The sequence below is a fragment of the Pelophylax lessonae genome (genome assembly GCF_965119305.1).
Source record: "Pelophylax lessonae genome assembly, chromosome: 10".
NCBI classification, from domain to species: Eukaryota; Metazoa; Chordata; class Amphibia; order Anura; family Ranidae; genus Pelophylax; species Pelophylax lessonae.
Window position 1 is genome coordinate 76,337,309 of NC_138777.1, and position 26,349 is coordinate 76,363,657.

General features: G+C 45.6%; 1 protein-coding gene across 2 annotated transcripts in view; it reads left to right on the forward strand.

The window, feature by feature from the left end:
* PKP3 (plakophilin 3) overlaps positions 1 to 26,349 on the forward strand; it is a 160,487-nt gene that overhangs the window by 41,167 nt on the left and 92,971 nt on the right. The window contains exon 2 of one of the 2 annotated variants that reach the window (XM_082269847.1): positions 20,658 to 20,823. In XM_082269847.1, coding sequence (XP_082125973.1) covers positions 20,658 to 20,823 — 166 coding nt within the window. Of the gene's footprint in view, positions 1 to 20,255; positions 20,824 to 26,349 lie in introns of those variants that run through there. The other variant, XM_082269846.1, reaches the window with a different exon arrangement.

A 26,349-nucleotide genomic window follows, 5' to 3' on the forward strand; every position in this document is an offset into this window, starting at 1 on the left:
GGACAGAAAGAAGGGAATGAAAACTCCTCCTACAAGCTTTAACCAGACACTGATAGAAGTCACAAGACTGCTATATACTGCTGATGAGAAATGGTATTTAGCAGTTTATATTTACTAAAATAATTGCATTTCCGTGTTCTGTGTACTGTGGGAGACCAAATATTAGTAAACGCAGTGTACTGGGTTTAGTAACACTTTAATTTCTATGTAAAAGCCCTGAGCCTGCTTATAAAATATAAAGCAAGCTCGTGGCTGCATCCGTGAGGTTGTTTCAACCCTTTCAATGTCATGACATCGGATATCTGTCATTGGCAGCAAAGGGTTCAAATTTACTCGCTGTTGATTGACTCCACTGTCTCACTGCTGGAAGTCCATTTCAAGCATCCACTACTCTTTAGGTAAAATAATACTTTTTAACATTACTCTTGAACTTTCCTCCTGTTAGTTTGAGGTCATGCCCCAGTGTTTTTGTTCCCAGATTGAAAATACTGCCCTTGTGACCCTTATTTACACCCTTAACCCTTTCCCACCCACCTCAGCATCCCCTTAACCAGGCCATTACACCCAGAGGATGGGAAGGTCTGCCTAATCATGAGACCATTGTGAATGGCTGCCACAGTGGTCACATGATTGAGAACTGGTCCTGCTGGGTGCTAATAATATAAAGACTAAAGCCGGCCATAGACGGTTCGAATCTCGGCTGGTTCAGCAGAGACTTCCTGAAATTCGATCCATGTATGGGTAGACTGATTGCATCCAAGTTGACCCATCCATTGACTGGGGTACAACCAGCATGTAGGATTATTTCAAGCATGCGTCATTTGCAGGTGGCTATAGCCGCTAGCAGTAATCACTATGTTGCCCTGACAGGGATGGCTCCTAGCGCCCCCTGCTGGCAGAACACAATAGCTCGGTGGGAGGGATTCCCCCATCAATACAGACTGTGTTGATGGAGAAAAGGAGTGACCTGTGATTGCAGGAAAGAAAATCGCATCATCTATGGCCTGTCTAAGAGCTGTCTTCGAGAGCTCAGTTTCTGTACTGGGGACACGCAGTGACCACTCTCTGCATAGAAACCTTTGCCACCCATAGATGCATATCTGCAGCATGTGGGCGTTAAAACTCAACCTTGTTGCTGCCACACATATGCATTTTGTGGGCAGTAAGTGATTAATGTATTTAAAGATTTCAATCAATGTATTCTTTGTTTCTTTGGGATTGAACACTTGAGTTCCTCAAGTCTCTCCTAATTAAGGATGAGCTCAGACATGTTGGGATCCTAGACTGAACCCACCTGTGGGAGCCCGCCTGGAACCCGTCACTGTACAGTACTGGGCCAATCATATGCAGCCATGGCATTCCCCTCCCTGCGGATGAACATATACTGTACATGCCACTTGTATACATGTGCCTTTAGGGTGGGAATGTCTTGGATGCTTATGATTGGCCCAGTACAGTAACAGCTACCTGGCAGGACCTCTCAGGAAGGTTTAGATTGGGATCCCAACACGTCTGAGCTCATCCATACTCCTAATATGTTTTATTTCTCAGACCTTGCACCATTTTTGTTGCCTGTCTCTGGACTCAGTCTAACTAATCAATATTTTTGTAAGTGAGGTCTCCTGAACTATACACGGAATTGTAAGACCCCGTTCACACTGGGGCAACCTGTCAGGCTGTGGACCCATTCTAATAGGAGCGACACAAGTCGCTCCGACTTAGAAAAGGGTCCGGAGCTTTTTTGGGGCGACCTGGAGCGACCTGCATTGACTTCAATGTTATGAAGTCCGTGTCGGCCGCTCCGAGGTCGCCCCGGCAAGTCGGATCACCCCAGTGTGAACGGGGTCTTAATGAGGTCTAACTTTACCTCTTCGGAGTGGAATCAGAAAATCTGGCCATACACTGCTGGAATTTCAGGTAATTCCTACTGGCATCTCTGAAATTGGAGCAATGTACCGGTACAACTCTGTACCACAAAAGTTGAACACTCAATAGATTTTTGTCAAAGGAGCTTGTTGGAAAATTGTCAGTTGAAGAGTGCCTGCATTAAGTGAGATGTAGGCACTTTTCTGACAGCCCAGAAGATCAGATTCACCCATCCATACATGATGAACTAAATAGATCTTTACTTGTATGGCTAGCTTAACTCCTTCCTCTTGCTAGTGATTCCTCTAGTGATACACCTCAAAATTATATTTGCTTCCCCAGTTGCTGGTCCACACTGTGCCTGAAATGAGCACCCCAAATCTTTTTCTTCTGTAATTCTGGCTAACACTATACCCCCCAATATTGTTCTCTGTGGGAGCGAGGATTCATTTTCCCTTCCTTTAACCACATATTTCTCGGAGGTTAAAGTTCAAAGTAAAATCACAACCTGAAGCAAAATTGCAGCATAATTTAGGGTATTTCCACTTGCATACTTGGATAGCTGGTAATGTCTGGAGTTAGGAAATCCCTCTTCCTTATTTATTTATAGGAACAGGTTGGCGGTTTATGGTATGCAAATCTTAAAAAAAAAAATTCCAGGTATGGATATTTTATGGATCTAGCTTGGACCAATGTAACTATGTATATACCATAACTGGCAAATGCCCCTGGAAGCTGGAAATCACTGAACTAGACACCACTACTTAGATGATCTCTACTTGCTTCAAGGTCCCGTGCTGAGTGGCCTGGCATGCTGAACTGTGAACACAGGGGGGTCAGCTGCTCAGCACAGGCACCATTCAGAGAATGCTTTGCATCTTCTGAATGAATGGAAAGCATTCTCTTAATGGACTAGGTGGGATGTTGTTCTCAGTCTCCCCTTCAAATCAATGTCCTCAGTTCCCACTTTACATCACATTCCCCCTTCATAACACAGTCCCCCTTGCAGGCCCAACAGGCTCCTTCTCACATCACGGCCCCCCATCAGTGTTGTATTTTGGTTTTGTGCTGCCCTAGGCAAGACTATAATTGGGCGCCCCCACCTATGTAAATTTGCCCCACTCCTTCCTTTTTAACGGATGTGACTCCCTCAACAACTGAAGGACTCCAAGTCCCAGCATGAACCCCTGAGATCTCACGGGGGGGGGGGGGGGGGGTGAGGGAGGGAGAGAGAGAGAGAGAGAGGGGGGATGAAAGAGAGAGAGGATGAAAGAGAGAGGGGGGGTGAGTGAGGGAGAGGGGGGTGAAAGAAAGGGGGGAGGGAGAGAGAGAGGAGGATGAGAGAGAGAGGGGGGGATGAAAGGGGAAGAGAGAGAAAGGATGAGAGAGAGGGGGGATAAGAGAGAGGGGGGTGAGAGAGAGAAAAAGAGAGGGGTGAGAGAGAAAGAGAGGGGTGAGAGAGAAAGAGAGGGGTGAGGGAGGAGAGGTTGAGAGAGAGTGGAGTGAGAGAGAAAGAGGTGAGAGAGAGAGAAAAAGAGAGGGGTGAGAGAGAGAGAGAGAGGTGAGAGATAGAGGAGGGGTGAGAGAGAGAGAGAGAGGGGGTGAGAGAAAAAGAGAGAGAAAGAGGGGTAAGATATAGAGGAGGGGTGAGAGAGAGAGAGATAGAGGGGGTGAGAGAGAGAGAGGTGAGATATAGAGGAGGGGTGAGAGAGAGAGAGAGGGGGTGAGAGAGAGAGAGAGAGAGAGAGAGAGAGAGAGAGAGAGGTGAGAGATAGAGGAGGGGTGAGAGAAGAGAGAGAGGGGGTTGAGTGAGAGAAAGGAGGGGGGGGTGAGAGAGAGAGAGAGAGAGAGAGAGAGGTGGGAGAGGCGGCTCTAGCAACCAGTGGCCAAAAGAGTCTCAGGTGGAGGGGGGCGGCTTTTTTTGCTGTCCCCCTGTAAAGTGCCGCCCTAGGCCAGGGCCTTGTCGGCCTAGGCCAAAACACAGCCCTGCTCACATCACAGCTCCCCCTTCCTCACATCACATTCATCCATTAAATTAGCATCCCCCTTGTAAATAAAGGCCCCCTCTGTCATTCATAGGGGATGGGAGATACTACAGGTCTGGACAGAGGGCGGGAGTTGCCCAACTCTTTATATTGACAAGGAAGTTATTGGTTGCTAGGACTGCCTCGCGTGTGAACAACCCATCTCCCGCTTGTTAATTTGAAAAGTTTGCAGTGGCAGGTAGGTGAGGATACACAGGAGAGGAGTCCACTCACGCTGCGTGGTGTGGCTGCGATATGGACAGGACTGTCACTCGGTCTGTGTCTGGACCACTGTCCACCATTTAGAGCCGGTTCACACTAATCCGACTTGTCAGGCTACTTGGTCGCCTGACATGTAGCTTCCAATGCTGTGCAATGGAACCGTTCTAATCATAGCGATTCAAGTCGCTCCGACTTAGAAAAAGGTTCCTGCACAATTTTTTGGCAAAGTCGGAGCGACCTGCATTGACTTCTATTATGAGAAGTCGCTGCAAGCCGCGCTGAAGTCGCGCTGCACGGGCGACTTCATTAGTCGCCCCGAAGTCGGGCGACTTTGAGTCGGATTAGTGTGAAACCGACTCTTAATGACATTTAATTCTACAATGTTATAGGACTTTCAATAACATGTCCAGATGTATACACTATGTATGGTGTAATAACAGGAAAGATATATAAAAAATGAACAGTGTTCAGCCTGTTATAATATATTCTACAAGCACACTGAGAGGTTATGCCTTCAAATGTCCATTTAAAACTTTGTGCTTACATTTTTATTGGCCAGCCATATGTTCCTCATTGGAAAGAATAGAGCTCTCCCTTTGCCTATTGTCTCCCTTTTTATCTGTATTGAGTAACACTTTCTTGTTTTTCAAGGGGCGGTCTACATATTGTAGATGTACAATACCATCTGCACAGAGCCTGGGGGAAACCTGCATATCTGTGTGTCTACATTTAACTACCATATCTATATTTCATGTGTATACCTAGCAAACGCGATACTTGTTTTGCAGCAAAAGCAATACAGACTAAAGAAGTATAGGATGTGCATATGTGAAACACAGGGCACCCATTAGGGGAACTGTAGCATAGTTGAGGGTAGACTGTTCTTGAACATTATGACAGACTTACCTCTGTATATCCTCTGTGTCAGCAGAGTTTAGTGTGGTCTCTTGCCAGTCCATCCACCACCTTCTTCTCCATTTTTTTCCCGATTTGGAATTCTTCCCCTTTACTCAGTCCCTGACGATGGAAAACCTGCACATTTGCACCAAAGTTAAACTTGTCAGGTACCGGGCTCCAGTGTTTGTATCTTACAAATTCCACAAATGGGCTGGGAGTTTACACTGCACTGTGCATTTGTCACCACCCTGCCCCCTCCTTTTGCCCACCATAGTCTGGTCCTCTCTTGATCCAGAAGTAAAATATTTTAGGTTTTTTGGTAAGGTTGCATTGGACAAGTCAGCAACTGGAGCTAATGCCTTGTGAATAATGCCAAGGTTTGCAGACTTCTGACTGTGTCCACATCAACTACTGATTGTGGAGATAAGGCCCGTACACACGTACCGATCGTCGCCCGAACGATCGGCCGTCTTTTGTCCGAGGGCTGTCTTGTCTGTTGAAAAGTGCAAAAGACTGCACACGAATTTTGTCGGCCAACAACAGCCGACTGCAGAAGTGATGTCATGTGATGGAACTTTCCTTGTCTTTTTTCTTTTCTGAGCATGCCCAGTCTTGCTAATCGGCTGTCTGTCAGCCAAAATCTGTACTGACTGGTGAACAATCGGCCGTTCTGGTGTCGGCATACAAAAATTTTAATGCTTGCACGACAGATTCTGTTCGGCCGAAAGCGCACTGTCGGCTGTCGGAAGCATCATACTAACAAGCCAAAAATCGGCCGATCGTTCGGCGGCCGAACATTTTCGGCCGACAATCGGTACGTGTGTACGGGGCTATAGTTTAGGAACAATGTGCATAAATAGAGGTCTTGGAAGCTCCAGCCAGTTGGAGAACAATGATCACATTTTCGGTGCATGCAGTGCTGTATCTTGGCCTAGGCCAACAAGGCCCAGGCCTAGGGCGGCACTTTGCAGGGGGGCAGCAAAGAAGCTGCACCCTGCACAAAAAAAAAATAGCCTCCTCCAGGGTGGGCAGGAAAAGGGTCCCGCCAGGCTTATGGGACAAATTGGGCCAGAGTCCAGGTGGCAAATCAGTCTGGCACCCCCATAAAGCGGTCACACTGCTACCTGCCAGTATCATACTGGCAGGTGAGGACATTCGGACAGACCACAGATCACTGACCACACTTAATACAACTGGCCCGATGGCTGCCAATGCTAATAAAAGTGCCACTGCAACCTAATGCTCCGCCTACCCTCCTCCGCCCCCAGGTATGACGGGCATCATGTCAATTATCTAATTTCATCTCTTTAAACATCCTTGTCCTTGAGCGAGCTTATTGAATTGCATCTTATTCAATTAAGACTTTTAATTATATATGATGGCAATAATATTTTGGACCTGCTCACCTCATATGTGCGATCGCAATATGTCACTGGGTTAGTAAGATTACTCCAATCTTATAAGATATTTGGACTTGTGTTTGCTGCCACTAATTATTCCACGTATTTGTATAATGACTCCGGACTTCCTATTTATTATACAAATAAGTGAAATAATCCGATGATTACAATCACTGGCAGCAAACACAAGTCCAAATACTTTAAAAGAAATGAGTAATCTTACTTATCCAGTGACATAAAGCTGTACTAATGAGCACTGATTAGCTGGCACTGATAAGCTGCACTGATGGGCACTGATGGGCACTAATATGCTGCTCTGGTAGCCACTGATGAGGCAGCAATATGCAGTACTGATAAACTTAACTGATGGGCACTATTGAGACTTCACTAATAAGGCAGCACTGATTTGCTGCACTAATGGGCACTAATGAGGCTGCACTGATGGGCACAAGGTGCACTGATAAGCTTCACTGATCGGACTGCACTGATATGCTGCCCTGATGGGCACGTATAGGTTGCACTGATGGGCACTAATAGGCTGCGCTGATGGCCACTGATGAGGCTGCTCTGATGGCCACTGATGAGGCTGTGCTGATGGCCACTGATGAGGCTGCGCTGATGGCCACTGATGAGGTGGCACTGATACATTGCACTGATAGGCACTGATATAATGCACTGATAGGCTACACTTATGGGCACTAATGAGGCTGCACTGATTGGCATGAGGCACACTGACAGGGCTGCACTGATATGCTGCCCTGATGGGCACAGATATGTTGCACTGATGGCCACTCATGAGGCTTCACTGATGGCCACTGATGAGGCTGCGCTGATGGCCACTGATGAGGCAGCGCTAATACGCTGCACTGATGGGGCTGCACTGATAAGGCAGCACTGATGGGCACTGCTATGATGCACTGATAGGCTGCACTAGTGGCCATGGATGGGGCTGTACTGATGGCCACTGATGAGGCTGCACTGATGGGCAGTAATGAGATGGCACTGATAAGGCTGCTCAGATGGGCACTGATGAGGCTGAACGTATGGGAACTGATGAGGCTATGCTGATGGTCACTGATAGACTTGTGGTCTGGGGTTCACAGATGACAGGGCGGGTCATAAACAGTAAGGGGTGTGGCCTTTTACAGGAAGGGGTGGGTCATATGTATATTAGGGGGTGCACAAGTTTAGTCAGGCCTAGGGCAGCACAAAACCTAAATACACCACTGGGTGCATGACAAAATATATTCAAGGTGTTTTGGAGTAATTGGACTTCTTCTTTGGTAGTGTAGCACCCTGCTAGATAGGCTGCTAGGATGTCAGGCAACTGTCATTTTGTCTTCTTTGTACTCATTAAAGGAATTGTTGATTTCTTTGGGTTGTTGTAGACCTCACAGGTTACAGGTTTGACTGCTTCCCCCTGCCTTCTGGAAGGTTCCAAAAGCATAGGGGTGGGAGAGTCAAATGGGCAGCTTGAATATTTATTGTGCTTCAGCCAATTCTAGGGGAGGTGTGTCCTGTAGGTGGCTGGGGGGAATATAAATGACCTGGGGTCTGAAGCAGCCGGGCGTCTTGTCCTGTTGGAGACGGTTTACATTCTCAGGGCCTGCGGTCCCTTTGGGGCAGTACTTCTGGAGTTTGCTGATGTTCATCAAGGTTCTATCTGTGGCAGGGCTGGGAGGCCTATTCTCAAGAATCTTTGGAGCCAGCAAAGAGACATCACCTTAGGATCTGGTCTGGAGAGCTCTCAGAGGAGTGTCTGGTGGAAGCTGGAGAGTGTGTAGCTGTCCTGTTGCATTGTGAGCATTATGCTCTCCTTCACTGAAGAGTGTCTGATGGAAGCTGGAAGTGAGTAGCTATCCTGTAGCCAAAGAGAGCCTGGAGGAGGCTAGGAACTGTGCAGTTGTCCTGTGACATAGAGGTGTCTGGTGGAAACTGGGAAGTGTTCAACTGTCCTGTGATATTGTGAGTATTTACCTCAGCTCAAGATCCCCGGGACTGTGTCCTGTTTTTTTTGTAATAGGTGCCAGTGATAGCTCTTACTGAGACAGCTCTTACAGGGTCTCAGTTCTGGCCATTACCCTTTGTCTTTGGTATTAAGTTCAGAGAAGCCTAGCCTAGTGAAGTATGTCCTATACCACCCTGCACCCCTCTTTTCTGTTTAGGTTTATCAACAATAAAGCTTAAAAAGACAACCCCTGAACTGTTTACTGGAGACAGAGTGAATGGACTGTTGTTAGGGTGAGTGATGGCCTCTGCACTGTTTGTGAAGGAAAAACTGTTAATATCAGTGACTCCTTTGAGGGTGGGGCTACAGTAGTTTTAGAGCTGCAGGTCATGTGGACTGACGTCCGTGTCCCTATATGATATTAGTTCTTCACTGCAGGTGCAACAGACACTCCAGAACACTGTTATTATAGGAGACAGATTATAGTCCTCATGGCCAACAACCCTAAGCCCAAAGCCTTAAAAAAAGAGAGGAGCCCAAATCCCCCGAAATGTACTGGCTATTTTTAATGTCATACACCAATAAAGTGCTCTTTTGTTGTTCTCCAACCGGTTGCAGTTTCCAAATTGTTCTTTTTATGATCGGTACTCCTAACCTATCTCCACAATCTGCATATGACTGAAAGAATACACTTGAGATCCCTTCACAAGTTGAGCCGCCATAGACCTATCCACCACCGACAAGGTTTAGTGCTACTTCATATGTACATTATAAATTTCTGTATGAGTTACTGACATGTATTGCTCTTATTCTATTCCCAGATTTAATGTTCCACCTTTCATTAGGAGCTGTATCCTATCAATATGATGGCCAACAGAGACCTTAGAAGCAGACTATTCAGTTCTGTGGGTGCAATCAACATACTACAACCAGAGTAAACATATTCTTTCACAAGATGCTAGAGCAAATTAATCTTCTAGAGCAGCGTTCTCCAAACTGGGGCCCAAGGGCCAGATGTGGCCCTTTGCTAGCCTTTATCCGGCCCTTGGGGTAGTGCCATCTTAAGAGCATTAAAGGGCCCGGGCAATGCAGTGAACTGGAGCCCTGCCTACACAATCACCTACGAGAATAAAAATGCAAATTATGCAAATGTAAAATTATTGATAAGGCGATATTTATTGGTACAGCAGTGCCAGGCTAATGACAGCTTCCAAATTCAGCGCCTAGGTCCAGTGAACACACACGGACGGGAGTCATACTTGACTGTCCTGTATGCGCCTGTTCCCGTGGAGGTGACCAGGCATTCCTGCAGTTGTGGGCTCCCCCTCCACGGCCCAAGTGACCTGACAGCAGTGCAGGGCCGACAGGCGCTTGCCACCTGATAAGTTCGGCAGCGGGATGTATACGGGAATCAGGACTAATGCTTGGCCGGGGCTGGTTCGCCGGGCAAGTGGGGCCCCCGGGCAACTGGCCAGCGTGCCCATTTGGTAAGATGGCCCTGCCTTGGGGTACTATTCCTCCTACTGATATGAGGCACTAATCCTCCCACTGACATCAACAAGGGCACAATATTTCTTCCACTAATACTAATAATGGGATACTATTCCTCCCACTAATAGGGGTGTTCTGTCAGAATACCATACCCTATCAGAATTCCATACCTCCATCATTTCCGGTTGCGGATCAGCTGTGGCTTCGTCATGAATCAGCTGTAGCCACGTCACAAGTTCTACTGCGCATGCGCAATATAGGTAGGGCATTTTGATAACATCGTAAGGGTCAGGCAAAAGTCCAAGTGTGCATGCGCCGGCGCATGCGCGTCAACGGGTCGGGCAGCGGGGTCTCTGATAACAAACATCCATCCGATCTCCATGGCCCACACTGCGCTGACCCGACGCTGCGCCGAGTCGCCACTGCAGCGACCCGACAATCTGATCTCCATGCCCCACACTGCGCCGACCTGACAATTAGACAGTGGGCGTGCGTGTGTGTGTAGGGAATAGGATTGTCCCATTATCGGCTCGGTGCAGTGTATGCCATGGAGAACGGATGGATGTTTGCTATAAGAGATGCCGCTACCCGATCCGTTGGTGCGCATGCGCCCGCACATGCGCAGTAGGACTTTTGCCTCACCCCTTACGATGTTATCAAAATTCCCTACCTATTCCGTGCATGCGCAGTAGGACGTGTGACACGGCTACAGCTGGTGCATGACAAGCCTGCACCGGAAATGACGTAGGTAGGGAATTCTGATGGGGTAGGTTTTTCTGATAGAACAGGGGCATTAAATCTTCTCCTACTTACCACCAACCCTAGGGACATATTTATTCTCACTGATGCTGGGCCCGGGATATTTTCTGCCTCCACTGGCCACAATCTGGCACTCCTAAAATCTGAAGAACAATAAATTGAAAAGTTTGGAAACCCCTTTTCTACAGTGTCATTCAGTTCCTCCAATTCTATTGAAAATGATATACACTAGTAAAAATTATTCTGTGCCCTATGTCACTCCGTAGGTATAGAAAAGCTTGCATAATTTGGCCTTTTGTTACATATTAGGATTCCTCTATTACCTAATAAACCTATTATGTAATTAACGCAGCAAATTTCACAATCTGCCATCTACTGGATCTTGTCACCGGATAGAAATGCTGAGATCTGTAAATACAACTGATTTTGAGTTTCTTTTCAATAATAAAGTGACAAGTACTGAATAATTTTTGCAGTATAAAGTGCTATTATAAACTGATGTCACAGTTACACATTCATGACAGTAGAAGTGATAGTTTCTGGTCAGAATAGGAGCTGGGAATCTTCTGCTTTTGTGTTATTACAAGGAACGCAGAGGAGAAAACCTTGACCTTTGTTTTTTTTTCCAGCGTCTTTGTTTTACACCCATTAGATCAGTGTTATGTCTACTGGTTTTATTCCCAGACCACACAGCGGGGGCCTCAAAAACAGATTAGTAGAAATTAGGAACTATATAGAATAATATTTTACTAAAATTCTTATGGCATCTCCCTGTAGAATTTAGCGTGTGAGTGTTCTGTGTGTTCCTGTTTAGGCCCCATTCACAACCTGAGCGTATCATTTTCAGGCGTTTCTTTGGGCGTTTTTCAGGCGTTTTTTCAGGCGTTTTTTGCAGGTGTTTGAGGCTACGTTCACATCTTGGCGTTGCTATTTACAGGCTTTTTTAAGGCATTTCTTCAGGCATTTTTATGGGCGTTTTTTCAGGGGTTTTTTCAGGCGTTTTACAGGCGTTTTTACAGGCGTTTTTGTGCAGGTGTTTTTAGGTTGACTAGTAACCAATGGAAAAAAAAAATAAAAACGCCTGTAATCTGCCCAAAAAGAAGTTCATGTACTTTTTTGAGCGTTGGGCGTTTTGCTTAAAACGTCAAAACGCTCAGATGTGAACAGGGGCCATTGAAATTAATAGGATTTTTCTTGTTGGGTGTTTTTTGAGCTGATCCTAGAGCAGAAAAACTCCCCAAAAACGCCCCAAAACGCCTACATGTGAACTTAGCCTGAGGGCAGGCATTGACATCTAACAAAAACGCCTGTAATCTGCCAAAAAAGAAGCTCATGTACTTTTTTAAGCTTCAGGCGTTTTGCTTCAGGTGACAAAACGCTCATATGTGAACAGGGGCCATTGAAATGAATGGGATTTTGCTTTGTCTGCGTTTTGAGACTTCATAGATGAGCGTTTTACGAGCTGAAAAATGCTCAGGTGTGAACAGGGCCTCATAGTCGAGAAGAAAGTACTGATTTAAGAAGATGTTTTGCAAGGAAAGTACAATTCATAATAAATAATGATCAATCTGTTACATATAATGTAATAATGATAAACAAAGACATGACACTAACATAGCCATGTTTATCAACAATGCCATGTGATCAAGATCTTGATAAACAGAAATGTGATTGCCAGGACAGAGCTCACATTGTAATCACATTGTTTTGTTTATAAACAAAGGATAAGGGTTTCCTGTTTGAGTTACAGCCTAAGGGTCCTTTCACACGGCCGCTCCGTGTGTCCGCAAATCATCCAATCCGTTTGCGGATGATTTGCGGACATAATGTAAGTGAATGGCACTGTGGGTGTCAGCGGAATACCATCCGCTGACACCCGATTTTCCTCCTGTCAGTATACTTACATTATGTCCGCATATCATCCGCAAACGGATGGGATGATATGCGGGCACACGGAGCGGATGACAGAAATATCATCCGTGTGAAAGGAGCCTAAGTGCCGGTTCACACTACCGCGGCACGACTTCGGGGGCGACCTGTGAAGTCGCGTGCACTGCAATTTCGGCGCGACTTGCACAGACTTCATATAATGAATGTCAATGCAAGTCGCTCCGATGTCGCCCGAAGTAGTACGGGAACTATTTTCTAAGTCGGAGCGACTTGAGTCGCTCCTATTAGAACAGTTCCCGTAGCACTGCATGGACCGCAACTTGTCAGACTGACCAGTCGCCTGACAAGTCGCAGTAGTGTGAATGGGCACTTAAGCCAGTCATAGATGGTGCTATTTTATTTCCTGTCCTGCAACCTTGGGCTAAGCTATTTCGTTCTTCCAGCGAGGGTGGGGGTCCGGGGGGATGCCAATCTGGCCGGGAGAACACACAGTGATTATTGCTAGCAGCTATAATTGCTGTCAATAATCGCATGAAAAATCCAGAAGGCTGGCTGTACCCAAGTCGATCGATAAATTAAGTTGGGTACAACCAGCCTGCCCATACATGGTTTAAATCTAAATCAACTATCATCTAAATCTATAAGGCTGGGTTCACACTGGTGGGAATTGGATGTGCATGTCAGGAGACTGTGACCAGCTCTCAATGAAGCCGGTTCATACAGCTCTGGGACAGCTGCGGAGCAGTTTTCAGAAGGGTCCTGTGTGTCTTCTGGTCTGTTTCAGGTCCAAATTCAGCCAAAAATTCAGACCAAATTTGAACCTGAAATGGTGAACAGGGATGCACCGGACCCCCTGCTGCGAGCCGCTCCGCACACAATGTGAACCCAGCTTTAATCAAATCCAAACTTTCTATGGTTGCTTATAGACAAGCCATAGATTATGCATGTTTTTCCTGCAACCACAAGTTGGAGGAAAAAAAATCACTTGATTCCCCCATAAACACAGTCAGTGTTGATGGGGGACCCCCCCCCCCCCCCTGTGGAGCCTTTATGTTTTACCGGGAAAGCACAATGATTTCTGTTAGTGACTATCGCCACTGGCAAAATTCACACGCTGGTTGTACCCAAATCAATTGAAAGATCAACTTGAGTACAATCGGCCTGCCCAGAGATAGGTCGAATCGTGGCTTGTCCCTGCTGAACTGGCTGTGATTCGATCTATCTATGGTTGGCTTAAGTTTGGATAGCAAAAAAAAAAATCAACACAAGGTGGGGGGATACTTACATTTATTCAGAAGTGTCCCCTGCACTGGTGACTGCTGTCCTAGTTGAGCTCCTCTGTCCTCCCCCCCCCCCCCCCCAGACCCCCACAGTGACAATCCCTTGTTCTGCGGGGGGGGGGGGTAAATTCAGCCACTGAAACTGTCACAGGCATTCAGCGGGAATGCCAACTAAGCCCACCCTTTCAACCCCCTTCTCCATTCTTAGAAGCTGTGCTATAGCTGGCATCAATGAAAAGCAATCGATGAGTGGAGGATGGGCAGTGCTTTGCAATGATGGAAGCTATAGTACAGCTTCAGTGAATGGATGGCTATACTAATGCAATGCACAAAAAACTGTACTTTATAGTACACTGCATTCTGGTGTGAATGGACCCATGTCCCCCAATGTGTCTATAATTATGCGGTCCTATATGTAAACCAAAAGCAATATTTCTTTTGAGCTCGAGTGGTATGCAAGAAAGTGTGTGGTCTTTGTTGACACCATCTAAAATCTTGCTGCCCTCTCAGGACCAAGGGTATCCAAACACACTGAAAGACAACAACAAGAAAAGGGCGCACCAACTTTGTGCATTACCACTAAAAAAGTTTAATAAAATCAGAAAAAACAACATACATTAAACTCTCAAACATATGAAAGTAGCACACATGTAAAAATAAATTGGACCCAGGGCCGACCCTACCATGGGTCCCATTGGGTCCATTGGACCCAGGCAGCACTTGGAGAGGGGTGGCAAATTGATTCCCAAGATTTTTTTTCCAGCAGTTTTGGGTGTCATCAGTTTGCAGCGCGTTACAGGGGGCATTTCCCCATCTCATACTGCTGCCCGTAGTGCAAACTAATAAGGAGGCAGAGTGTCTCCTCCAGGGAACGTCCCTCACGTAGTCGTGGTGTGCGCAATGACGTCAGACGTCCATCTCACACAGGACAGGCTGGATCTTCTAGAGTGGTGAGCGCGGTAGACACAGGAGTGACAGGAGAACTCAGGACAGACAGTGGGTGTTTGGTGGACTGGTTTGGTGGTGGGTTATGAAAGAAGGTACCAGTATATATAATATTTTCTAATTTTTATATTGATATAAAATAATGGATGTGGGGGCCTTTTGGTGGGCATGATTTTTTTGGGGAGGGGGGCAGCATTGCATTCTTGGACCCAGGCAGCACAACATCTTGGGCCAGCTCTGATTGGACCCAATCGCCTCCAAAACAACCAGGATATTCCTACGGTGCTGAGTGACGTGATAATATCCGCATATAGCTGTCTGACATGTTTTGAGGGAGGACCCTCTTCCTCAGTGGCAAAACATGCTACTCATGTTTTGGCTCTGAGGAAGAGGGCCCTCCCTCGAAACACGTCAGCCATCTCTATGCGGACACCATCACGTCACCCAGCACCGTAGGAATATCCTGGATGTCTTGGAGGCGATTGGGTCCAATATATTTTTACATGTGTACTACTTTCATACGTTTGTGAGTATAATGTATGTTGTTTTTTCGGATTTTATTAAACCTTTTTAGTAGTAATGCACAAAGTTGGTGCGCCCTTCTCTTGCTGTTGTTGTCTTTCACTATATGTAAACCAGCCTTGTTTTTTGGCACATTTCCCCTAATGGGTTTACTCAAGGACGCACCATTTGCAGTCACTGCATAGAACGCATGGAGCAATGAATGTTTGGCCTGCCATGCACACCTTGCCCAACGCACAGACAAAGCAATTTACCTTGATTCCTATGAGTTAAGTTCACACCACAGTGCTGCAGTGATCGACCGATATCGGTTTTTCGTTGCCGATACCGATATTTTGGCCATTGCATATTGGTATTGGCCGATATTTTCGTACATTTAAAAATGTTTTAATTTTTTATTTTTATCACTTGATAGGTACTCTTGTGGAGGGATCTAGGGGTCTAAATGACCCCAAACCCCTCCTCTGCACTTAAAAGCATTCAAAACGCCAAGTTTGGCTATTTTGAATGCTGTTAAATCTGGCGCCGAGTACCCGGACGTGGAGACCCAATCAGAGCCGAATGCGGCTTTGATTGGGTCTTCGGTGGCCGTGCAGGCTTGTTGCCCAGGTCTCCCGCCCCACCGGAAGGCGGCGGGAAGGGGGGGGGACATCCCTCCCTCCTTGTAATGACAGCCGAGCAGCTTCTCAGCCGCATCAGTTGTCATTACAAGACAGCCGACCCTCAGCTATGGATGCCGGTACCGGGGTGATGCCTCTAGCTGCAGGCATCCCTCTGGTACAGCACTTTCCCGAAATATCGGTAATGCCGGTAACCTCCGGGGCCGATTCCGATATATCGGGGAAAGGGCAGATCGGCCCTCGATATATCGGCTTTGCTGATAATCGGTCCATCTCTAGTGTGCACCACAAACAAGCAGGACATGCGCAGCGTATTGTGACGCACTACAGGGCATCGCAAAGTGCTGATTAAACATGAGTAAACTGTCATATTGTGACACTTCATCAAGGCTGAAAACAATAAACAGTGCAGGCATCATTTCAACACGTTGGCACGGCTCCCATCATAGCGCACACCAGCAACCAGGTATAATGCGGCCACTGGTGAGAACGAGCATTTCAACTGTATGTATAGTCAAGAGAGGAATCAGAACCCCTGTCATGTTTTTATGACTGTCAGCATACTAGATTCACCCTCTGTGCTATCCATAAGCTTCGGACAGCCAATTCCAGGATGGCAAGCAGAGAGGAGACAAGAAACCTCCATTTCTTGATGTCTCCTGTGGTCAATGAACCGCGAGCTTTCATCTCTGAGCGTTTCCTGCTTCACAGCTGTCAGAGTGTGGGAAAACAACTGACTGAGTGCAGTCTGTGCTCAGTCTGAATGAGGGGAGTGCAGAGGAATCATTATAGATCCAAGAAACCCTTGATGCCTCTGTAAAGAGTACCTGTCATTCCACACATGCTATCACACATTGGGCTTCTCAGCAAAAAAGTTAAAAAATGTTTAAAAAATAAAAGCGTTCAAAGATTTAAAATAATAATAATAATTAAAAAAAAAAGAAATACATTTGAGCTCACTTTACCGCCGCATGCACGCACATATGAATGCAAACGCACACATACATAGTAGTCATCGCTGCACACATCATAGTGAGAGGAATAATTCTAAGGCCATTGATTACAGTTAACTCTATATTTGATGAACTGTAAGGGCTCATTCACACTAGTGGTTAGGTGGCAGTATAAGTCTGTGCGTTTTTATTAGCCTCCCAGCGGTCAAGGGTGTACATATGTTGTGGCAGGAATTATACCCCTGTTACTTTTGGCGGGTGTAGCACCCACTGAGCTGGACCCATTCAAGTGCCCCGGAGTTGCGCGCAGTGCATAACGCAATGCATCGTTTTCTATAAGTGATTCTTGAGCCCTGGTTCACACCAGTGCGGCTTTGAAATCGCTCTTCTTCAACGCGATTTCAAAGCGGCAGTTCAGCACGGTTTACACCTGATTTCATTGCGGCTTGCGACTTCGTTTAACAGAAGTCTTTGCATGTCGCAATGAAATTGTAAAAAATCTTAAAAAAGTAGTGCAGGAACTTTTTTTAAAGTTGCTGCATCATGAGTCGTGGCGATATGATTGCCGGCAATGCGGTGTGACTTGTCATGCGATTTAGATGCGATTTAGAACTCAAATCGCATGACAAATCGCACCGGTGTGAACCAGGACTTAACGTTCAATAGGGCCCCTTCACACATGCTTTGGTCTCTGAGGTTGGGTTCACACTTATGCAAATTGGATGCGGGTTTCCCTGGCATTAAATTCGCATGACAGGAGAGTGTGACCGACCGGCTCTATATGGAGCCGGTTCACACAGCTCCGGGGCGGCCGCGGTCCACACTGGTAAGGGGTCCTGTGCGTCTTCTGGTCTGTTTCAGGTCCGAATTCAGGCAAAATTTTGGACCTGATTAACACCTGAAATGGAGAACAGGGACTCATTGGACCCCTTGCTGTGAGCCACTGCCACAGCTAGTGTGAACCTGGGCTGGGCTCACATATATGTGAGTTGGATGCGTTTTAGATCCCATCCAATTCGCATGACATGTGAATGTGACCTGCTCTCTATGGAGCTGGTCCACACATGTCCGGGGCAGCCTCAGTGCGAAAAAGGATCCAGTGCGTTTTTGTCTCCGGTTCAGATGCAAATTCTTGTATGGCTGAATTTGCGCCGGATTCGGACACAACTCGCACAGGACCCTTTTTTGGGTCTGCACCAGAATCGGATCGCATGGGTGTTCACACCTATGCGATCCGATTCATGTCCGATACGGAAAGCTTGCACTGCCATATGTGAACTGATCTGGGGGTGTCGTTAACTTTGTATTGACACCCCCAGCGATTCGCATATGGCAGTGTGAACTGCCTGCGAGTTGAATGCGATGGGGTAATCCGCAGTGGTTTCGCAGGGTTCCTGCATTGCCTATGTGTGAACCAAGACTTACAGAAAATATGGATATTTTATTTTGTTTGTGTTTACTAAAGTTATTTTGAATGTATTTTTTATTTATTTTTTTACAGAAAATATAGGATTTACAGCTGTTATACGTGTCCTTTAGCTTTTACAAAATATCTTGTGTAACAATGTTTTGCGTTTTTGGGCCTCTTTCACACTTGTGAAACTTGTCCTGTGACTTGGGACTGCAAAGTCGCATTATAAGTCGTACCCCATCATTTGCAATGAGTACCGTTCATATCTGTGCGACTTCAAAGTAGGGTTGCTACCTCTTTAAACCAGGACACATATTAATTACACAAGTTCTGAGGCTAATATAATGCACATAAGACACTAAGGTAAATTGATAGCCATCTTAAACAGCCACAGAACCTGTGTAATTAATGTCTGTCCTGGTTTAACCACTTGCCAACCGCCGCCCGACTATATACAGCAGCGGTCAGCCCCTCCCAGGCAAACTGACGTACCGGTACGTCACTAGCCTGGGAGCGAATAGGGGGCGAGCGCGCGCCGCCGGAGGCACGCTCCCGCCCCCGCTCGTACCCGAAGAAGCCAGGGCGTGTGACCGGCGGACCCGATGTCCGCCGGTCACTCGCGATCATTGGGTGGAGAGGGAGAAAGGCAGGCGGCTAATGTAAACAAAGCCGCCTGTCATTCTCCCCTGTGTAAAAGCACTGATCACTCGGTCCTGCTATGTAGGAACGTTGATCTCTGCAGTTACACACAAAGCCACATCCAATCACAGTAAGAAACACGCCCCTAGGGACACACTTTACCCCTCCCTCTCCAATAAAGTTAACCCCTTCCATCCCAGTGTAATTTTTACAGTAACAGTGCATATGTATAGCACTGATTACTGTAGTAATGTCACTGGTACCCCCAAAAGTGTCAAAAATGTCAGTCAAGGGTCCGATCTGTCCGCCGCAATGTCGCAGTACTGCAAAAAAAAAAATCGCAGATCGCCGCCATTATTTGTTAAAAAAAAAACAATAAAAATGACAAAAATCTTTCCCTTAGTTAGTAAACGCAATAACTTTTGCGCAAACCAATCAAAAAATGCTTTTTGCAATTTTTTTTACCAAACATATGTAGCATAAAACAAATTGGCCAAAAATGTTAAAAAATTTAGATTTTTACATTTTTTTTGGGGAATTTCATATAAAAAAAACGTGAAAAATATTGTTTTTTTTGCAAAATTGTCGCTCTTTTTTTGTTTATAGCGCATTATCAAAAAATCGCACAGGTGATCAAATACCACCAAAAGAAAGCTCTGTTTGTGGGAAAAAAAAGACGTCAATTTTGTTTAGGTACAGCGTCTCACGACCGCGCAATTGTCCGTTAAAATCACGCAGTGCCGAATCGCAAAATAGGTCCTGGTCAGGAAGGGGGTAAAATCTTCCGGGGCTTAAGTAGGGTGAGGTGCCAACTCTACTTCAAAGTATTTCCTGTACTCACTTTAATGCGACTTGAGATCCATAGACCTCAAGATTACACAGGCATTGTGCGACTTTCAGGACGTACAAGTGTGAAAGCGACTATAAAAATGTGCATTTTAGCATGTGTGCAAAAAAAAAAAAAGGCTATGGCAGGGAAAAAGTTAATACCCACAAAGACATGTTTTATGAGGAAAAAAAGTGATATGCCCTTTTTATGACAGCTTGTCTATTGCATTATCTGTGGCCTAACAAATGGCTTCTCTTTGGGGTTGAGGTGTATTGTTTTCAATGAGGAACTGACCCGAATAGAGAGAGAGAGAGGGAGGAAGATTCCTTGCTGACAGTGAGAGGGGGATGTAACATTCTTGTATAGGAGAAAAAAAAACAGGGTGTGAGGAGTGAAAGAAAGCAGCAGAATGCAGTTGAGGGAGATGAGAGAACGCAGGCGGGCTTGGAAGGAAAGAGGGCTTGCAGAGAGATGTGTGGAGACAAGGTGTAGGAGCAGGTGTGACTGACATATACAGGTGTGAAAGAGTCTACAAGAAATAGGAAGGAAGTCAGCGTCAGGAATTGTATAGAACGTAGCAGAGTATACCTAGACAGGGAGACTAGGAAGGGACAGAGACGCGGAGGGACAGGAGCATTAGGTCAGAGAGGCGTGGTATAGCTTTAAAGGCAGGGACAGGTAGGAGCACTTAGGTAATGGCAGGGTGGGGCGTAGAAGCAGGCTAAGAGAGTAGAGAGCAGCCCAGTGACAGGAACAGTCTGCTGCATACAAATAACGCCTTAGGAGAAGCCAAGGAAGCAGAGCCAAGGCAGGCCCACTCCGGTATAGGACAGGATTTAGTCTGGGTACAAGCAGGTGAACGTGGCATTGGGATTAGATATCTGCACAGTGTGGGAGATTGAACTTCCACCCTCAAGGCTTGAAAATGCAAGACAGTCACTTCCTTATGTCGGCCCTGCAGCCAAACCTGGAGATCACCTCGCTGGCGCTTCCTACCGACTCGCAACTGGACCGCAAGCTGCGTGAAGAGAACCAAGAGCTGCGCAATGCCCGAGTTCAGGAACAGGTCCGCGCCAGGATGATGCAAAAGGGGTCTACGTCATCAAAGGCCAGCTCCGTATATGGAGGTAAGAGAGATCTAAATATCTCATTGATTTGTGACCTAATCTTGACACAGCTTCTAAGAACATTATAAATGTACTATGCTGTTATTCCAGAGCACCGGCATGAATGGGGTTAAGGAAACGTTGCTGTTGCACTTGTTAGACTTGATAACCTATAGTTAGGCTAACACGCCCTCCCCCTCTATGCTCTAAAAAGAGTGGTCATTAGCCCATTTGTACAAGGGAAGGTCAACCCATTCATTGCCCTATTGGGTTTGCTTCGTTGATCATATCTAGTTTGCCATGCTAATCACTTTCTGATTTCCTTTTTGATCGTGCCAGAACAAACATTATTTGACAGTTCTTTTACACATATAGACCATCTTTCTCCCCCCCCTCCCCTTCTCTTTTTTACCAATTTGTTAATCTAATCCAGTGTTTCTCAACCTTCTTTTCAATTGAGGCACCCTTTAAAATCATAGACAGTCTTGGGGCAACCCATTCTAAAATGTAAAAAAAATTCTCATAGTTTAACATAATACAGCAACATCCACAGGTAGGACACCCAACGTTTGAGGTGATTTACTCCTCCAATGCAAATACAATTTTGCACACTGGTACTGACTAGTATTGCAATGTTTCTCTTATCCCTCAATTTATCTCCATCTATCAGCTAATGTGACCCCCAATGCTGAGGGAGAGGGGCAGAGGAGGGTCAAACAAGGATGCTGTGGAGGCAACAGACATCCTCCTTATCAACTGATGATCTTATTTGTTAGGATGCCCGTGTCTAAAAAAGTCGTAATAGTGCATAGTGAAAACCTGTGGCTTTTTGTAACTAAAAAGCAGGCTTCATCCATCTACTGGCCGTTATACAGCACATGATTAATTTTTAGTCATTTTGCCAAGGCACCCCAGTGTGCCTGGGCACCCTGGTTGAAAAACGCTGATCTAATCGGAGGTAAAGCCATGCTTCAGGCCACAACGGCCAATCGTGGTCCCTGATTGCTGGTTGCTGTGGGTAACGGATCCACTTTTGCAAAACTTTCTTGCTTCCAAATTTTTAGAACTGGCTTCTAGCCTAGAATGTTAGGGTTGTCCTTGTGTATGTGTTAAATCACGGGGCTTTCAACACATAGAACATCAATCAGTTGATTCATCCTGTAAAATATAACATGACTTGGTTATCCTGTCCTGATTCATCCTGTAATTAAGTACTGTTTGCAAACAAATTCTTGTTGTAACTAATAAAAACAGGGAACTGGGATTTTCTCCATTTGTCACCCTACCCAGCCCCAATTTTTTTGAGCTGCTAGAATGTTTTATTGCATTCCTTCTCACTTTAGTGTTTTAGGACTGGTCTTGTTAAAGCCTCTTAACATGGTAATTAAGGGTTCTTTACCTAAGTGCTTTGAAAGGAAGTTGTGCACTAATCTTGACAGGCCAGCAGAGTGATTGTCATATCCAATTGCTTTTATAAAGACTTATTGTGGAATATGAAATAATTATTCACACAGCAGCACATAGTAATATACCTGTCATGCAAACGATGCAGCCCCACCCTGGAACAGCCTTCAACATCTTTGGACCCCTGAGGGTGCTGACATTCATCCATGCCATTTCATTTACTCCACTGTGCCCATCTGGCATTTTACATTCACATGTGGCTGCTACTGAACACATTGCCTGGTGACTTTATATAAGAAAATGAAAATTTACTCTTCTCCTTCACAAATGTTTAATGAAAGTGTGACTACAGAATTGGTACTGACATCCCTTTTCCATTCTGTTTTTCAGTGTATGGTTGTATGATATTAGTTCTGTTTAGGGCCCATTCACATGGATGACTTGGCTGTACGCCATCAAGAATCATCGCTTCTTTACAGCGGGCAGCGCAAGTGTTTTGCGATCAGCCATGGTCAGCAGCCTGTACAAATCAATGACCAATATCGGGGCTGTTCACATATAACTGGAAATCATAGTGGTTACATGCGATTAGGGACAGATGAAGCAAACTGTCTGCATCCATGGCTGTTCATCTGTTCCTAATTGCAAGTAACTGTTCAGATGTGGGGTTGTATGCGAACCGCCATGGGTACCTGTCATTAAATGGTACAGGCTGCTGGCCGTGGCTGACAAACACCTGAGTATACCCACCACAGAGAAATGCTGATTCTTGGTGGTGTATGGCCCAATTCAGCCTTGTAAGCACTAAAAGTGTACGTATAGCTCAGTGATGGCGAACCTATGGCACGCGTGCCACAGCTGGCACCCAGGGCGCTCTCTGTGGGCACGCCAGCTGTTCTGGGAAGCTGCTGATGCCTTGGCCCTCTAATCGTCCCTCCCCCGCACGGCAACGGCGCTGTGACAAGGGGAGAAGTGAGCATGGGCTGTCAGTGTATCTCCTCCGCTCACCCCCTTTACGCAGCGCTGGACAGGGACAGAGCGGCACTTGCAGAGATAGCCGCCCACTGTGATTCCTCCTGCCTCCCCATTAGCTGCAGCCAAGCACCAATGGGGAGGTTGACAAGTGCATCATGGGACATGTAGTCCCGGAAGACTATAGGTCCATTTTAGTGTCCAGCTCAACATCGCCACCCGGAGAGAGAGAGAGAGAGAGAGAGAGAGAGAGGAGTCATTGCCATAAGGGAGAGAGACTGGAGTAGCATACGGTGAGCCAGGGGACAGAGAGGATACCACCCCTGCAGTGCCAGTTGCGGGCCTTGCCACAGGCAACCCAGGGAGTGGACATCTGTTCAGAGGAAGCGTTGCTATGTTGATGGGATTGGTGAGAGGCCCTTGCAGCCATTATCTGTGGCTGTTCCTAATTGCAGTGTTGGCACTTTGAAAAAAAATAAGTTGGTTTTGTGTCGCAGTTTGGGCACTCGGGCTCAAAAAGGTTCGCCATCACTGGTATAGCTAAACTTTTTTTCGTTTTGGGTGACAATGAGTTAAAACACCTGTCTGTTTATCATTTTGCTGTCTGTGTACCTTACTGGAAATCTCATTTCCTGTCCCAAAGATGCAACAGGAAGTTGCTAGAAATCTTCCAAGTGACGTGAGTTCCCCCTGGAAAGCTGGCCATACGTGGTTCAGTCTTTTTCCATTTAGCCAATGGGCTGAACGAATATAACTGAACTGATTTCCCCCAGCCATACATTTGAGGTGGGTGGGGGAATCCTGCCCGCTGTGGTCTTGTATTCGGACAGTGGGACTTCCCTGCCATCAGAATACACTGATCAGCACTGAAGCCAATTGCCTGCAAGTGTGCATCAAATGGAAATTTTCCAGCAGGTCCATTTATGAGAAGTCGATCAAAAGATTGATTTCTCATGAGCAGAAACAGCCATAGATGGATTGAAATTTGGAGGGGTACTGCTAAACCGGCTGAATTTTGATCCATGTATGGCCAGCTTTAGACAACTGTACCTGGAACATGTCTACATTGGCAGATTTCCCCTTATCTAGAGACAAAATTGCTAATATTGTGGATTTCTCTCTTCTTGGTGACAATGGACACCAATATACAGTAGATAGATTTGTATTGCTGTCTATGTCTCTATCCTGGAGATCTATACCACTAACAGAGGGTCTAACCCTTCCCACTCTATCCAAACATTTAAAAAAAGTTTTTGTCTAGAGATACTTTTTAGGCTACTATGTGTACATGATTTTACCACCCAGGGGCTACTTTCAGTATTTTTCATATTTTAATTTTGTTTTGCTTTAATTTTGTGTTTTTTTTTTTTTTTTTGCAACTCCTTCAGGGAGACATTCACAAGGCCAGAAAAGTGGAGATCACTGACCGACCCCAGAATCTATACAAAATATTGTTTTGCTGTCCTTGCCCCACTGGGTACATTTCCCATTACTTCCTGTCCTCCTGACACCAGGACCAGAAGTGAGGGACACAAAGGGCAAATCTTAAGCCTCGTACACACGCACCGATTGTTGGCTGTGAATTTCCGGCCAACGTCCGATCGGCCGATCATCGGCTTGTTAAGCCTCGTACACACGCACCGATTGTTGGCCGTGAATTTTCGGCCAACGTCCGATCGGCCGATTATCGGCTTGTTAGTATGATGATTCCGACAACCGACTGCGACTTTTTGGCCGAACAAAATCTGGTGTGCATGCTATAAAATTTTTGTTGGCCGTCAACAGAACGGCCGATTGTTCGTCATTCAGTACAGATTTCGGCAGACAAAAATCTGATGAGCAAGACTGGGCATGCTCAGAGAAGAAAAAACACAGGGAAAGTCAACCATCACATGACATCACTTCTGAAGTTGGTTTTTGTTGGCCAACAAAAGTCCAGTGCAAGTCTAGAGCACATTTCAACCAACACAACAACTCTGGACAAAAGACGGCCGATCGGTCGGCCAACAATCTGTGCGTGTGTACGAGGCTTTAATCTATTTGCAAACTACTAACGACAATACCATTTTGTTAGCTTTCTTTCTCTTTTTTTTTTTTTTTTTTCTTAGTAGAGGGTAAGAAGCTCTATTTCTGTCTGTGTCCCAACTGATCTGATTTTCCCTTACTTCATGTCCTGGTGTCAAGGAGAAAGGAAGTGATAAGAAATGTCTCCAAAGGGGACATACAACAACAACACACTTTTGTTGTTGTCTCTATCCTATCTGAGATATTTCTGACATAGGACAGAGTGAGGAAAATATCTTCATAGGGACAAAGCCAGATATAAATATTTGCTATACGGTTTAATCCTTCCTTCCCCACTGTTTCAAAAACAAAGATTTTGGCTAGAAAGGGACTGAAAGCCTTTTAGATCCATGAGGCTCAACATCCCATCCTTTGGCACTTGCTATGTGGCCCTTGGACCCCAGAAGACATTAGTGGGAGAAGTTGAGACCCTGTTCCTCCAAGTTGATAACTTCTATATTTTTTATATTTTTTATTTTTAATGTAAAAATTTTGTGCCATTATTGGTTTTTACCTTTTTGGGTCACGAAATCCTTTAATAATCTGATGAAAGCCATGGACCCCATCCCCAGAAATATTCACATAAACAAAACTTTGCATGCAATGAATATATGTACTTTTATTACATTTGATTGCTTCATGCATGTCACGTGGCATGCACAAAGTTTGAATTAAACATTAACAACAAAAAACTTGCTCCTTTTTAATGCAAAAAGTACCGTATTTATTCGAGTATACGTGTATAACGCGCACCCCTGAGTTTCGATTAAAAATCGGTATAAAATTTTGTTTCACACCAAGCATTGTAATTGACAAAAAAATGTTGTTGAACACGTGAGGCCATGATAAAAATCATTTATAAAAACTGGTATAAACACAATACCGAAATAAAATTACCGGTAACAATATTTATTTAAAAAGCTCGATTTCCGTGAATTTCAGCATGATCAACAACTTTGAGCTTGAATGAAGCGTCATATGCAGAACTTTTTCTCATGATACCCTGAGTTGCCATCTAACGGGTACCAGTATATCAATTAAAATATGAAGAACACTGAATTACGGTACGCAAAACACTGAATTGTACAAAAGCAATGCTTAACGTAA